The sequence below is a fragment of the Dipodomys merriami genome, unplaced genomic scaffold, assembly GCF_024711535.1.
Source record: "Dipodomys merriami isolate MVZ:Mamm:240054 unplaced genomic scaffold, mDipMer1.0.p SCAF_55, whole genome shotgun sequence".
Classification (NCBI taxonomy): Eukaryota; Metazoa; Chordata; class Mammalia; order Rodentia; family Heteromyidae; genus Dipodomys; species Dipodomys merriami.
Genome location: NW_027206124.1, coordinates 2,666,612 through 2,681,328, shown reverse-complemented (window position 1 = coordinate 2,681,328; position 14,717 = coordinate 2,666,612). Strand labels below are relative to the sequence as shown.

At 53.9% G+C, this 14,717-nt stretch overlaps 1 protein-coding gene across 1 annotated transcript; it reads right to left on the bottom strand.

Annotated features, from left to right (window-relative positions):
* Positions 1 to 26: 26 nt before the first annotated feature.
* On the bottom strand, positions 27 to 14,163 carry LOC138811754 (DNA dC->dU-editing enzyme APOBEC-3-like). Its single transcript, XM_069999556.1, has 8 exons — positions 13,855 to 14,163; positions 11,021 to 11,168; positions 9,540 to 9,804; positions 9,294 to 9,399; positions 5,860 to 6,031; positions 2,935 to 3,202; positions 1,649 to 1,764; positions 27 to 1,174 (listed from the first exon to the last, which is right to left on the bottom strand). The coding sequence occupies exons 1-8, from the start codon at positions 13,932 to 13,934 to the stop codon at positions 1,127 to 1,129; spliced, it is 1,203 nt and encodes a 400-aa protein (XP_069855657.1). The 5' UTR covers positions 13,935 to 14,163; the 3' UTR covers positions 27 to 1,126.
* Between the last annotated feature and the right edge of the window lie 554 nt (positions 14,164 to 14,717).

The window sequence follows — 14,717 nt, the reverse complement described above, 5'->3', positions numbered from 1 at the left end:
GCTCCTGAAGCAGTATGGGACCTGGGCCCAGCGTCTGCCGCTTTTGTGGACAAGATCTTTGGCAGGACAGGTCACCCAGACCCTGCTTTCCAGGGCAACTAAGACTCTTCCAAACTCGCTTTGCCCCTATGTGAGACCCCATGGTTCATGCAGCATATGACAGAGAATGGGCATGGGGCCAGCCCTGAGCTACACCACTGAGGCGGCGTTTCTGGTGCCCACACACCGAACTTGTCTGATGGCCTCCCCTCCCGTTTCTGTTTCCTCCAGACTGTTGTTCTGCCTGGACTGATTCTACGCCGCAGTCCTCCAGGGCTCAGCAGAGTTTAGATGTTTAAGATCACTTAGGCCAGCGCTGGCGGCTCACACCTATTATGCTAGCTACTCAGGAGGCAGAGTTCTGAGAACTGCCATCCAAGCCAGCCTGGGCAGGAGAGTCAGACTTCCTTCCAATAACCACCAGAAAACTGGAAATGGGGCAGTGGCTCAAAATGGTAGAGTGATAGCCTTAAGTCAAAGAGCTCGGGAACAGCACCTAGGCCCTGACTTCAAGCCCCCTGGCCAGCTAAGAAAAAAAAAAAATCACCTTAATTTTTTTCAATTATGACATTATTTACCTACTTACAACTGGGCATTGGTGACTCATACTTAAAATTCAAGCTACTCAGGAGGCTTGAGCTCTGAGGATTGTGGCTTGAAGCCTGACCACCAGATAAGTCTGTGAGACCTATCTCCAATGAACCAGTAGAAAGCTGGAAATGAGCCACCGTGGCTCACACCTGTAATCCTAGCTACTCAGGCGGCTGAGATCAAAGGATCACAGTTGAAAGCCAGCCTGAGCAAGAAACTCTGAGACTCCTTTCCAATAAAACACCAGGACACCGGAAGTGGCACTGTGGCTCAAATGGTAGAGTACTCGCCTTGAGTTAAGAGCTCAGGGACAGCGCACAGGCCCTACAACTGACCAAAAAAAAAAAAAAAAGCTCTGGGACAACACCCATGCCCTGAGTTCAAGCCCCAGAACACACACCAAAAGAAAAACAGAAATGTAGGAGGAAAGACTTTCAGTCTTGGCTAGGGGCCTGGGGGGGGGGGGGGAGATGGGGGGGGCACTGATGTTCCAAGGTCACCTTGAATCCCCTCCTGAGGATGGTGGAGGTCCACAGCCCCAAGACTGTCGAGAGAAGAGAAGAAAAAGGATGAGCCATGGGGTGGGAGGCAAGGGGTGGGGTGGGACAGTGGGGACAGGATGACAAGACCGTGCAGGGAAAGGCAAAGGAGGGAGACCTGGGAATCCCTGCTGCAGAGGGGACAGCAGAGAGCCCGGTGCTGGCGGCTCACGCCTGTCATCCTAGCTACTCAGGAGGCTGAGATCTGAGGATCTTGGTTCAAAGCCAGCCCGGGCAGGAAACGACGTGAGACTTATCTCCAATAAACCACTAGAAAACTGGAAGTGGCGTTGTGGCTCAAGTGATAGAGTGCTCGCCTTGAGCTGAAGAGCTGAGGGACAGAGCCCAGGCTGAGTTCAAGCCCCATGACCAAAAAAAAAAAAAGTGGACAGCAGAGGGTATGGAAAGAGGAGAGGCCTTGGGAGCAAGGGCAGGAGGGAGGGCAGGAGGGAGGGCGGAGGGGACAGAGGCTCGCTCACCCTCAGGATCCGGCCCAGCCTCTCTCTTATGTTCTTGCTGTACGCATCCAGTTTCTCCCAGGGGGCGAAGCTTCTTTGCTGGTGGTTCACAAAGTTGTTCCAGCAGTCAGTAAACTCTGAGGAGGAAGCCACGAAGCCAGTGAGGCCGAGGCCCAAGGGCCAGGGAGCCCGGGCCGGGTCTCCCGCCTGCCTTCTCCTCTCTGGAACCTTCCTTCGGTAGTACTGTCATTTTTTTTTCTTCTTATTTATGGTAAAGGTGATGAACAGAGGGGTTACAGTTACATAAGTCAGGTGATGAATACATTTCTTTTTGGACAATGTGAGAGACCAAAAATAAGTTTAGCAGTCTTTTCAGACAGAACGAAAACATTTGTCATCTGTTACTGGAAAGTAAGTGTTAGATCCTGCACCAAGGCAAGATCACAGTAAGAATTATTAAGGGATCACAGTCCAGGAATTTGGGCAGTCTCTCCCCCCAACTCTCCTGAGAAAACATTTAGGACAAGACATAATTCAGCATTCCTGTGGTTAGCCCCACTTACCCAACCAATGATGTCTGATTTAACCTATCCTGTAACCGATAAGCTAGAAAGTCCCTGCCTTTACCGGAAATGATCATATTCCTAACCAATGAGCTTGAGACATCCTTTCCCCTGCTACATACTCAATAAAAACCCTGATGGACAAGGGGTCAGGGCTCACAACTCGGACCCGCTGTGTCGGTGACGGAGTCCAGGCTCGAGCTTGCAAATAAACGACTCTTTTGCTGCTCAGGGATCTCAAGTTCGAGTCTAACAACTGTTACCCCTCCCTCATTTTTTTCCCCACTTTCCCCTCCCCATTCCCTTTTGGGGGGGGCATCCTTTTTTTAGGCTTTGTTTGTAAAAGGCTAGTACTCTACCACTTGAGCCACAGCTCCATTTCCAGCTTTTCTGCTGCTTAAGACATGAGAGTCTCAAGGGTTTTCCCTGTGGGTGCTGGCTTTGAAACATGATCTGTAGATCTCAGTCTCCTGAGTAGCTAGGATTACAGGCATGAGCTACCAGCACCCCACCACACCTCCATTTCTGGCATTTTGCTGGTTAATTGGAGAGAAGAGTCTCTCTGATTTGTCTACCTGGGCTGGCTTTAAACTGATCCTCAGATCTCAGCCTCCTGAGGAGCTAGAGTTATAGGCCTGAGCCACTGGTGCCCAGCCACACTGTCTAATGTGGACTACCGTCCTTCTTCCCTACCCCATCCACCTGCCCCCAGCTGTCCTGTGGAGACTGAGCCCTCTCTCCTACCTTGGAGGCCCATGATCGCCACCAGCACCCCTGACAGCCACAGCTCATACAGCCCCTTCTGAAACTTCCGGATCCAGTGGAAGTACAGGCGGGAGGTGAAGATCCTCAGAGTCAGGCGCGGGAAGTCTTTTTTGAGCTTAGCCAGTTTGAAGGCACAATCCAGGCAGGGGCTCCATGTGAGGTAACAGGTGATCTGGTAGTCTTGGCTGGGGTCCAGGCCCATGGACCGAATTCTCTCAATGAAGCGGATTTCTGCGTGGTGACCTTTCTGGAGGGGTGCCACACATGGAGAAGAAAAGGTCAGCTGGATGCTCACGCCGGTAATCCTAGCTGCTCAGGAGGCTGAGATCTGAGGATCATGGCGCAAAGCCAGCCTAGGCAGGAAAATCTGTGAGACTCTTATCTCCAATGAACCACCAGAAAACTGGAAGTGGAGCTGTGGCTCAAAGTGGTAGAGCACTAGCCTCAGTACAAGAGCTTAGGGACAGTGTCCAGGCCTTGAGTTCAAGCCCCACAATCAACAACAACAAAGAAAAGGTTAGAAGGCAGAATCTGGAAGTCCCGGGATGGGGAAAGAGGGCTCTATCTGTGAACTTTCTAATGGGGGTGGAGTCTGTAAAGAAAATGGAGGACAGGTGGGACTTGTAGTTAAACCCCTAAGGGAATGTTTCACCCAGGGGCAGGTACATCCAGGTGTACCTAGGATTATGAGGTGAAGGTTGAGTTCTTCAGGGTCTTGCCCATCCACACAACATTCCCAAAGCCCCCTGGCCTTTATTTTACTCTCTCTCTCTCTCTCTTTCTCTCTCTCTCTGTGTGTGTGTGTGTGTGTGTGTGTGTGTGTGTGTGTGTGTGTGCGCTGTGCGCGCGCCAGGATCTAGGAGCTTGAACTCAGCCTGGGCTCTGTCCCTTAGCTTTTTTGCTCAAGGCTAGCACTCTGCCACTTGAGCCACAGCTCTACTGCCAGCTTTTGGTAATTAATTGGAGATAGAGTCTCCCAGGGGCTGGGAATGTGGCTTAGTGGTAAAGGGCTTGCCTAGCATGCATGAAGCCCGAGTTTGATTCCTCAGTATCACATAACCAGAAAAAGCAAGAAGAAAGCCAGAAGTGGCGCTGTGGCTCAAGTGGTAGAGTGTTAGCCTTGAGCAAAAGAAAGCTCAGAGACAAGTGTCCAGGCCCTGAATTCAAGCCCCAGGACCGGCCCCCCCAAAAAAAGTCTCAGACTTTCCTACCCAAGCTAGTTTTGAATGGAGATTCTCAGATCTCAGCCTCCTGAATAGCTAGAATTACAGGCATGAGCCAAGGCACCCAGCTCCCCCAGGTCTTTAAACCAGATCAGGCCATCAGTGCCCAGAGGAGAGAGGCCAACAAACAGACCACACAGGACACAGTCCCCCATGTGCTTAGCATACTGACCCAAGAGTTGTTCAAAGATGGTTCAAGAAGAGAGCTGTGCTGGGCGCTGGTGGCTCACGCCTGTAATCCTAGCTACTCAGGAGGCTGAGATCTGAGGATCTCGCTTCAAAGCCAGCCTGGGCAGGAACATCTGTGAGACCCCTTTTATTTATTTATTTTTTTATTTGTAGGTTGTGGGGCTTGAACTCTGTGCCTGGGCACCGCTGTCCCTGTGCTCTTCAGCTCAAGGCGAGCACTCTTCCGCTTGAGCCACAGAGCCACTTCTGGTTTTTGAGTGTTTTATTGGAAATAAGAGTCTTATGGCTTTCCTGCCTGGGCTGGCTTTGAACCGAGATCCTCAGGTCTGTCTCCTGAGTAGCTAGGATTACAGGTGTGAGCCACCAGCGCCCAGCGCCTGTGAGACTCTTATCTCCAGTAAACCACCAGAGAACAGGAAGTGGTGCTGTGGCTCAAGCAGTAGAACGTGGGCCTTAAGCTGAAGAGCTGAGAGGGACAGCGCCAAAGCTCAGAGTTCCAGCCCCATGACTGACGACGACGATGACAATGACGATGATGACGAAGAAGAGGAGGAGGAGGAGGAGGAGGAGGAGGAGGAGGGGGAGGAGGAGGAGGAGGAGGAGGAGGAGGGGGAGGAGGAGGAGGAGGAGGAGGAGGAGGAGGAGGAGGAGGAGGGGGAGGAGGAGGAGGAGGAGGAGGAGGAGGAGGAGGAGGGTTGCTGCAAGCGGAGGGATGGAGTTGGAGGGGGGCAGCAGCAAAGCAGGAGGCAGGTGTTGTTCGGGGGGGGGGAGTGCTCAGAGGTTGGAACAGGAGGATGTGCAGACACTAACACCTCTCCAAGGGGCAGGAAGAGTGCTCGGTAGGAGGGAACAGACCAGGGACAAAAAAAAGAATGTGGGCCCCCCTCAACCCAAATCAGGGAGACAGTGGGGGTTGAAGTGGTCAGGGGATTCATGTAGGCTTGCATGATGCATATTTTCATGCGTAGTTGGAGTGTATAGATCGCCTGCCTCACGCACAGAGAGGAGCAATGTTGCTGACACTTATAATCCCAGCTACTCAGGAAACTAAGATCTGAGGATTATGAAGCCAGCCTGGGCAGACAAAGCTAAGATTTGGTTTTTGTTTTTGTTTTTTGGTTGGCTGTGGGGCTGGGCCTGGGCACTGTCCCTCAACTCTTTAGCTCAAGGCGAGCACTCTACCACTTGAGCCACAGCACCAATTCTGGTTTTCTGGTGGTTATTTGGCCATAAGAGTCTCACAGACTTTCCTGCCCAGGCTGGCTTTGAACCACCATCCTCAGATCGCAGCCTTTTGAGTAGCTAGGATTATAGGCGTGAGCAACCAGCACCCAGCCCAGCTGAGATTTTTATCTCCAGTTAACCAGCAAAATGCTGGAAGTTGAGGTGTGGCTCAAGTGGTAGAGTGCCAGCCTTAAGTGAAAAAGACAAGGAAGAGTGAGCCCAGGTCCCTGACTTCAAGCCACGGGGCGGGGGGGGGGGGGGCTGGCACCTTGTTTTGAAGGCAGCCTTTGGTGGGGGCGGTGGTGTCCCCGGGGCGAGCCAGCAGGTAGCACAGGTAGGTCCTCCTGCGGGGCCGGTGCTGGCCGCAGTGCCTGGGCACCCGGTGCCGGTTGTTGAACTGGAAGAGGAAGGTTTCTTCTTTTAACAGACTCACCGTGCTTCTGCGCGACAAGAGAGAAATCAAAGATGCAGAGAGCTACTCAGAACTAGCTGCCGCGGGCTGCACTCTACCTACTCCCTGGAGCCCACTTGTTGGGTTCTAAGGCCCTGGGGAGAGGTCAGGGAGGGCCGGGGCTACAGGGACTCCATGGAGGGCGGGGACTCTGCAGAGAGGCTCCCATGCGACCAGCTGGTGGAGCAGTGTCCGGGCTGGGCTGGGGCTCTGCCCCTCCTGAGAACCAAGGGGCAGCTTTTTCTTGGACACCTGCCACCCTCCTGGCTCAGACCCTTTGTTCCCTTTGCCCTCACACCTTTGTCCTAGCTTGGCATTAGGGTGGCCTTAGCTCCCTAGGGCCCTGGGGTCTGTGGAGTTCTGACGTGGCCTCCCTGGCTGTTGGTCTCTGGTGCTGGGGCTGGGGCTACGTTTTGGGCTTCTGAGGCTCCTGATTTGGGCAGACCCCTGAGAGCCGCCAGCGACCAGGACCTTGGGAACCCAGGCCCCACCATCTTCCTGCTTCAGACCCACACGGGGGAGCGCCTCGGGCTCAGACCTGACTGCTTCCCTCCTTGCTTCAGTGCCCTGGCTTGGCAGGCACCTGGCTTGGCAGGGCCCGCACTAAGCTTGGTTAAAAAGGGAAAGAGAAAGCAACTGATGAGGAAGGGAGGGAGGATGCACAACGGGTGCACCTGTAGCTCAGGAGCAGGATTCTGCACGGTTCAGAGAGGTCACCGCCTGGAGAAGGCCAGTGTGTGCCAGAGCTGCACCCCAGTCCCCCCAAAGCCTCTGAGGGATGGCTCAGATCATCTCCAAGGAGATCTCAAGTACAGAGAGGTTTCTCAGCCTACTGGAGGTCATCCAGCAAGTAAATGACAGAGCGGAAGTGCTGGCCACCGTTCCCCCTCCACAGCAGGCTGCTTTGTTCCCAGGACCGGGCTGGGGTGACTGGGGTGGCGCCCGGGGGAGGGGGAGAGGGCTGTGTCCCCGCAGGGCCGCCCAGTGTAGGATTCAAGGACTTGGACTTCAAGCCCACATTCCTGAAGCTATCTGCCCGTCTTGGCAAGCCCAAAGCTAGGCTCTTCAGCTTGAAAAACAAGACAACAAAGAACATTCTGTGAGAGCTGCGTCCTGAGAGAGAGGAGGCCGGGCTCTGCTGGTCACCTGGGGCTCCTGACCACATGCACAGGAACCCCAGGCGCTCTGAAGGTCAAAGCTGGACATGACTGACCACACCGATCTCCCTCGGGATTTATTCATATTCCCCCAAGTAGGGTGGGGGTCTTCCCACTGCCCCCTCCCCATCATGGATTCTAGAATCCGGGGCCTTGCACCTCACTTGACTTTTTCCACTGTGCAAAGCCAGTGCTCAACCAATTGAGCCGCAGCTGCACTTCCGGCTTTTTGCTGGCAATTGGCGATGAATCTCCTAGACTTTTCTGCCCAGGCTGACTTTAAACCTCAATCCTTTAGATCTCAACCTCCAGAGCAACTAGGATAACAGGCGTGAGCCACCGGTGCCCTGCACTAATAATTAATCTTCATTAGACAACTTTTGGGTTTCTTTACAGAATGTTTCTACAGCACAAAACTATGTGAGCGAGCAGGGTAGGTACTTTGTTCCTTGTGTTCAGGAATTGTCCAGTGCCAGGCTGATATGGGATGACATTCCCTTACGTCCGGAGCAACAGAGGCTTGGGGAAGAGTTTAGAGTGTCCCATCCAGGCCCGTGTTAACCCAAATGCTCAAGGAGTGAGCAGTCAGGTCACAAATGTTTCAAACTAGCCAGAAAGAATCGCTACATGCTGCCCTTGGGACCTACACCTAGGCACCCCAGAAAGGGGGCCCAGGGTGGGGGGCAGAGGGAGGAGCAGCAGGAGAGCCATTGCCATATCTCATTCACCTGTAGCGTGCGGACCACCTCCTTCCTGCTGTCCCTCCCGCGTCTCCCTGCCTGCGTGTTCCCTCCCACTCACGCTCCCGTCCCACTCATGGTGTCCAGGTAGGGACTGGTAGCCAGGGACCCACTGTCTGGCTGCTCCCCTGGATACATCTGCGCTGCACTTCTTGGCTTCTTCCCTTCCAGCCTTCCTTCCCTCCTTCGAGAGGAGAAGCTGTCAATCACGGCTCCTGCTGCCCAATCCCTTTCCATTAACGTCTTAATTACGCTTTTTTTTTTTTTTTTTTTGGTCAGTCATGGGGCTTGAACTCTGGGCCTGGGTGCTGTCCCTCAGCTCTTCAGCTCAAGGCTAGCGCTCTACCACTTGAGCCACAGCACTGCTTCCTGTTTTCTGAGTGGTTTATTGGAGAAAAAGAGTCTCACAGACATTCCTGCTCAGGCTGGCTTTGAACTGTGATTCTTAGATCTCAGCCTCCTGAGTAGCTAGGATTACAGTGTGAGCCACCCGTGCTGGCTTAAACGATTTTTTTGTTTTGTTTTGTTTTGTTTTTCCATTTACCTCCTTTTACCATTCCTCCCCCCACCCCCACCCCACCAACCCCAGTCTCCATTACCATGGCTAGTCTGCCTGCCATCCAGAGTTGCATCTCCTGGAGGGACATGGGGGTGGGACAGGGCTGGGGGGCGGCGGCAGGGAACACCATGTCACACAGAACAAATACTCCTGCACCCACATCCACACCAGCCCCAGAAGCCCCTCCATGGGTCCTTGTCATGAACCCAAATGCACGTGTTGAAGCCTTAAGCCCCAGAACTCAGAACGGACGCTCTGTGTGCGGACACGCCCTGGAAACCATGGTGATCAGGTGAGGAGTCCCTTGGTGTGGGCCCAACGGCTATCTGGAAGAGGACACTTGGACATACAGAGGCATGGTGGGGACGCATGGGGCAGGAGGACAGATGGGTGAGGGTCAGTCGGGTGGCTAGCTAGACCAGAGAGGCCTAGAGCAGCCCTGCATCATGATGGTCCAGAAGGGATGGCCAGGTCTGCAGTCCCAACCCCTGGTTGTCATGGTAGTCCGGGCCCTCGTGGCTGTTTCCTGAAGGATGCTCCAGCCACGCCTGCCTCCAGGGTGTCTCCCCACCCCCATCCGCGCTGTGTACAAATGCTCGTTTCCGTTTAATAATAACAAGACTGCATCTCCAGGGCAGCACTGTGAGGGTGGGGCTCCCAGGCTGGCGAGAGGCCCGGCAAGAGGCGGATCGTGGTCTGAGCAGGGGTGAGGGGTAGCGGGGCGGTAGGGGGGGAGGAGGAAGAGACTGGAAGGAGAGGTGAGGAGAGGCGAGCAGACACAAGGGAGCCCCTCACCCGAGAATTCTCCTCAGTTTGTCTTCCTGTTTCTTATAATTAGTGTACAGCCCCTTCCACGGCCTGAAGGACTTCTTCACAAACTCTTCATAACAGTCTTCAAATTCTGAGATCCAAAACACAAGAAGGACGCTGTTCAGTCCAGGAGGCCTCTCCCCGGGCCTTCGTGTTGGCCCTGGGGCATCTCAGACCCCTCCCCTCCCACAGTCCCCACCTAGCCCCCAGCCCTGAACCTCGGCCTCGCACCTTGGTAGGACATGACCTCCACCTGGGCCCCCTCCTGGCACAGCCGGCGGAGCCCCTGCTGGAACTGGGGCAGCCAGTGGTAGTAGAGCCGGGCGATGAAGATGGTCAGGCTCACGTTGCGGTGTACCGCCAGGAACTGGGCCACCTGCTCCGCACAGTCGGGGCAGGGGCTCCACGACATGTACCAGGTGAGCTGGTAGTCCTCTCCGGGGAAGAACTCCTCGTCATGGAACCAATGGATGAAGCAGAGCTCCGCGTGGATGCCCTGGGAGGAGGAGGAGGAGGAGGAAGAAGAGAAAGGCTTCTGGTTGGAGGGACAGGCCATGTTGGAAGGGGGACAAGGAGGACATGCCACTCAGAGACTCAGCCCTGCTCTCCACCCCTCCTTAACTCTCTCCTCCATTCATTCCCCAGCCCTCCACCCAGGCATCACTTAAAGCCTCTGAGCCTGGCTCCAGCCAGGCCCACTGGGGTCAGCTTGTCCCCTGCCTGCTGTCTCTAGGGACAGCATGGGACTCTGTCATCCCCCGGGGGGACCCCTGGACACAGGTGGACACTAAGCCCTTGAAATTATGCAAGCATAATTTGTATGTGTGCATGCGTGCCAGTACTGGAACTTGAACTCGGCCTACGTGCTGTCAGTAGGCTGATGCTCTATCGCTTGAGCCATAGCTCCGCTTCTGGATTTGTTTTTTTGGTGATTGATTGGAGATAAGAGTCTCACAGACTTACCAGCCCAGGCTGGCTTTGAATCTTAATCCTCAGATCTCAGCCTCCAGGGTAGCTAGGAGGACAGGCACAAGCCATGGGCATCAGGCTTTCATGAAGAATTTATGTGTCAGCAGTCAGCACAGTGGTTACAGGGGGTCGGACTGGCTAAGCACCTGCCAGCACTGGTAAGAGCTGTCCAGATGGTTATCTACAGGAGCTCTTACGTATAGGCTCTAAGCAGCCGGGGCGGGCAGGTGAAGCGTGGTTCTGGGCGATAATATCCATGCCATGGGGTGTAGGGGGGCCAGCCCCCCTTTCAATGAACTCGACCTTTTCCCTTACTTCAAAACTGCTGCAGCACGCAGCTCCATTCAGAGGTGTGATGACAAGAGTTTGTAGACACACGAGACCCCCCTGGAGCCACAGAGCCATTCCCCACTTTTTTGGTGGTTAAGGAGATAAAAGTCTCCTGGACTTGCCTATCTGGGCTGCCTTTGAACCACAATCCTCAGATCTCAGCCTCCTGAGTAGCTCAGATGACAGGGGTGAGCCTCCCGCTCAGATCTCACCTTTTATCAGATTCCAGGGCAGTCAGGCTAGGTCGGCAGGGCCAAGGGCTCCCACTGTCTAACATTTTAGCTTCTTTGTTCCACATGGGAGAATGGCTTAGCTCTGGCCCCAGGCTGGGAAGAGTCTGTCCCATACCTGTGTCTGTTTTTGATTTTGTAGTTACCACACGAGCCACGCCCCCCTCCCCTAGCCCTCCATACCTGGTTTTTGAAGACCCTCGTGTCTATCAGGCCTTCCTGTTCTCTTTCCACTCGACAGCATAGGAAGGTTGTGTGCCGGTCATTGGCGTAAAGAAGGTTTTGGAAATGGAAGTAGAACGATCCTTGACTTAAGGTGAACATGGGGTTTCTGGGGACAGGAGAGGACACATACGCTTGCAGGGTGTCTTCCAAAGTGACCATGGTGTCACCTTGTCCATGAACAAGCCCTCCCCAGAGGCACAGCTGTGTGCCACCTCCCAGCCATCCATGGCCCTGAGATTTTTTTTTTTTTTTGGTTGGTTGTGGGGCTTGAACTCTGGGCCTGGGTGCTGTCTCTCAGCTCTTCGGCTCAAGGCTAGCGCCCTACCACTTGAGCCATAGCACCACCTCCAGTTTTCTGAGTGGTTTATTGGAGATGAGTCTCATGGAATTTCCTGCCGGGGCTGGCTTTGAACCGTGATCCTCAGATCTCAGCCTCCTGTGTAGCTAGGATTACAGGTGTGAGCCACCAGCACCCGGCTGGCCCTGAGATTTCTTTACCATCGTTGTAGGTGGAAAGATGGGGGAGACAGACAGAGCGCAGAGGGCGTACCATCCAATAATACTCAGTCTTCCTGCCGAAGCACCCCTCCAACCCATTAGAAAATGAAAAAGAACAAAATCCTCAGTACTCACAGATAATAGCGTTAGATATTTAATTCCTGGCTTCTAGCTATGCATGCTTTTTGATTTTTTTTTTTTTTTTTTTTTTGGAAGAGGTGCTAGTACTTGGTCTTGGACTCAGGGCCTGGGTACAATCCCTGGGCTGTTTTGCTCAAGACAGGTGCTCTACCACTTGATCCATTGCTCCACTTCTGGTTTTTCTGTGCTTAACTAGACTAAGTAAGAGTTTCACAGCCTTTTCTGCTGGAGCTGGTTTCAAACTGCAATCCTCAGATCTAGCCTCCTGAGTAGCTAGAATTACAAGCATGAGCCACAGCACCAGGCTTGTTTCATCAGTCCTGGAGCTTGAACTCAGGGCCAAGGCGCTAGCTCTGAACTCCTTTTGCTCCATACTAGAGCTCTAGCACTTGAGCCACAGCTCTACTTCTGGCTTTTTTGGTAGTTTATTGGAGAGAAGAGTCTCATGGACACGGGGCACTGGTGGTGGCTCACACCTGTAATCTCAGCTACTCAGGAGGCTCATGATTCAAAGCCAGCCAGGACAGGAAAGTCCCCATGAGCCTCTTAGCTCCAATGAACCATCAGAAAACCGGAAGTGGAGCTGTGGCTCAAAGTGGTAGAGAGTGAGCCTTGAGTGAAAGAGCTCAGGGACAGAGCACAGGCCTAGAGTTTACATCCGTGACTGGAAAAACAAAAAGTGTCAGGGACTTCCCTACCCAGGCTGGCTTTGAACCGTGGATCCTCAGATCTCCACCTCCTGAATAGGGAGGATTACAGGTATGAGCCCCCAGTGCTCAGCTTTTGTGTGTGTGTGTGTGTCGGTCATGGGGCTTGAACTCTGGGCCTGGGTGCTGTTCCTCAGCTGTTCAGCTCAAGGCGAGCTGAGTGGCTCTTGAGCAACAGTGCCACTTCCAGTTTTCTGGTGGTTTATTGGAGATAAGAGTCTCACAGGCTTTCCTGCCCAGGCTGGCTTTCAGTCATGATCCTCAGATCTCAGCCTCCTAAGTAGCTAGGATTACAGGCATGAGCCATCAGCGCCCAGCAAGTGCAGGGCTTTGTTTGGGCTTTTGTTATTGTCTTAAAGTTAAGGTAACACTTAAATTCACAGCTGCTGTGAACTACTATTCTGAACTCACTGGCTCCAGTCCCCAGGGAGCAGAGTCTGGCTGGGAAAGTGGGGTAGGGTCGGGGCTGGGGAAGGGGGCCATCTGCCCACATCTCAGAGCTGGTACTTAGTGGTACTGGATCCCTAGCTGGGCCAGGACAGATCCAAGGGTACACCAGATCACCTGGAGTATTGCACAATGCCAGACTGGCAAGCAAACAAATAATGTTCCAGCTGCCGACCCAGAGGAGCTCACGCTGGGTCCCGAGTATGGGGGTTACAGGGAAATGAGCGGGATCAGGGTGCAAGGGCTGTGGAGGGGTGCAATTGGTGGGTTTCTATGTGGGGGCTGCGTAAGCAGACACGGCGGTGGACGGGCAGTGCAGGAGGCTTGTAGCAGGCAGCCCATTACAGAAACAGACATGGCGGGTCTGAGGGGGGCTCTGAAATGGGTCCTGGGCTTATCTGGGGCAGCTGGGAGCTGGTCTTCTGGGGCCTGCCCCACCTCAACTGCTTTCAGCCATTTTTTTCCTGTTCAGCAGAACTGTGCAGTTGCGGGTGACACTTGCTTCTTTATCTAAGAAGGTGGGCATTTTTCTTGAGCATCCTGTTTTCTTTCCCAAATGTCATTAGGACCAAGGGGTACTTATGTTTGGGGGATCCTCTGCTGTCCCTCTCTTCCCCGCTTATTCCGGAGAGGATCTCCTTTCCTCCCCTCCCCTGAGGCTGTTTATAATAGTGTAAAGATGACAGAAAACCCATCAACATGCTTTGACCAAAAGTTTGCTTCCCAGTCTGACTTTTTCTTCAATTTTGACTCATGACAAGTCTAGACACGTCCAGGAAACCCGAGTTACCCGCCCCCCCCAGACACCCATTTTTACTTCTGCCTCAGGAAAGCCCCGGGCCACTGGGCAGAGGAGGGAGGGGTTAGGGTGGCCAATATGGACAGCCTGGGCCTCACTCCTGGAGAGGGAAAGGGTGCTCTCAGGGGACCAGGGAGCCTGGAGAGAAGCCAGGGCTGGGAAGGGGAGCCACAGCATGGGACCCACAGGCAGAGCGTTACCTTATCTGTGTAGACGGATATAGACATCCCAGGCAGGAGGGTCCCAGCCCGGCTCTTGGTCTCTGGCGCTGCAGCTGCATTTTGTGCTTATGAGGCTCCTGATTTGGGCAGACCCCCTCCCCTGATAACCGCCAGTGACCAGGGCTTTCTGAACCCAGGCTCCACCTTCTTCCTGCTTCAGCCCCACAATGGGAGGGCTCTGGTGCCCAGCGCCTCCTCGGAGCTCAGCCCTAACTTCTTCCCTCCTTGCTTCGCTGCCCTGGCTGGGCAGAGGAGTCAGGGCCTGTGTGGGCCAGGACGGCCAAGATTGCTTAGAAAGGGAAAGAGAAAGTAACTGATGAGAGAGGAAGGAGGGAGGCGGGAGGAGGGAGGGGAGGGAGAGGCGGAGGAGGGCCAGGCAAGGCAGATGCTCCTCCCTAGTGGCTGTGCGCGGAATCCTTTGCTCACCACCTCTACTCAGCTGAGCCCCTGGCTGTTGGATGAAGGGAGGTGTGGAGAGTCTGGGGGTGATGGAAATGAGGATTACAGGTGGGGACTTCACTGGCAACAAGACAGACAGACAGACATATATTTTGGACCTTTAATTGGGAACTTCCTTCTCTGCATTAGTCACCTGTAACTGCTCAGCTGCCCAGAGTGACCAGGCCGCTGGGGACACTGATCAGATAGTACCAGGCAGCAAAGCTAGACCTAGAGCCCAGGATCTCTGTCTGTCTATCTGTCTGTGTGTGTGTCTCTCTCTGTGCTGAGCACACATATAGCATCACGTTTAGACTAATAAGTTTCACCCAATTTCTTCCAACACTTCAAACATACCAGTATTAATCCACACCAAGAACTCCTATCCTCCATTCTACTTAGTG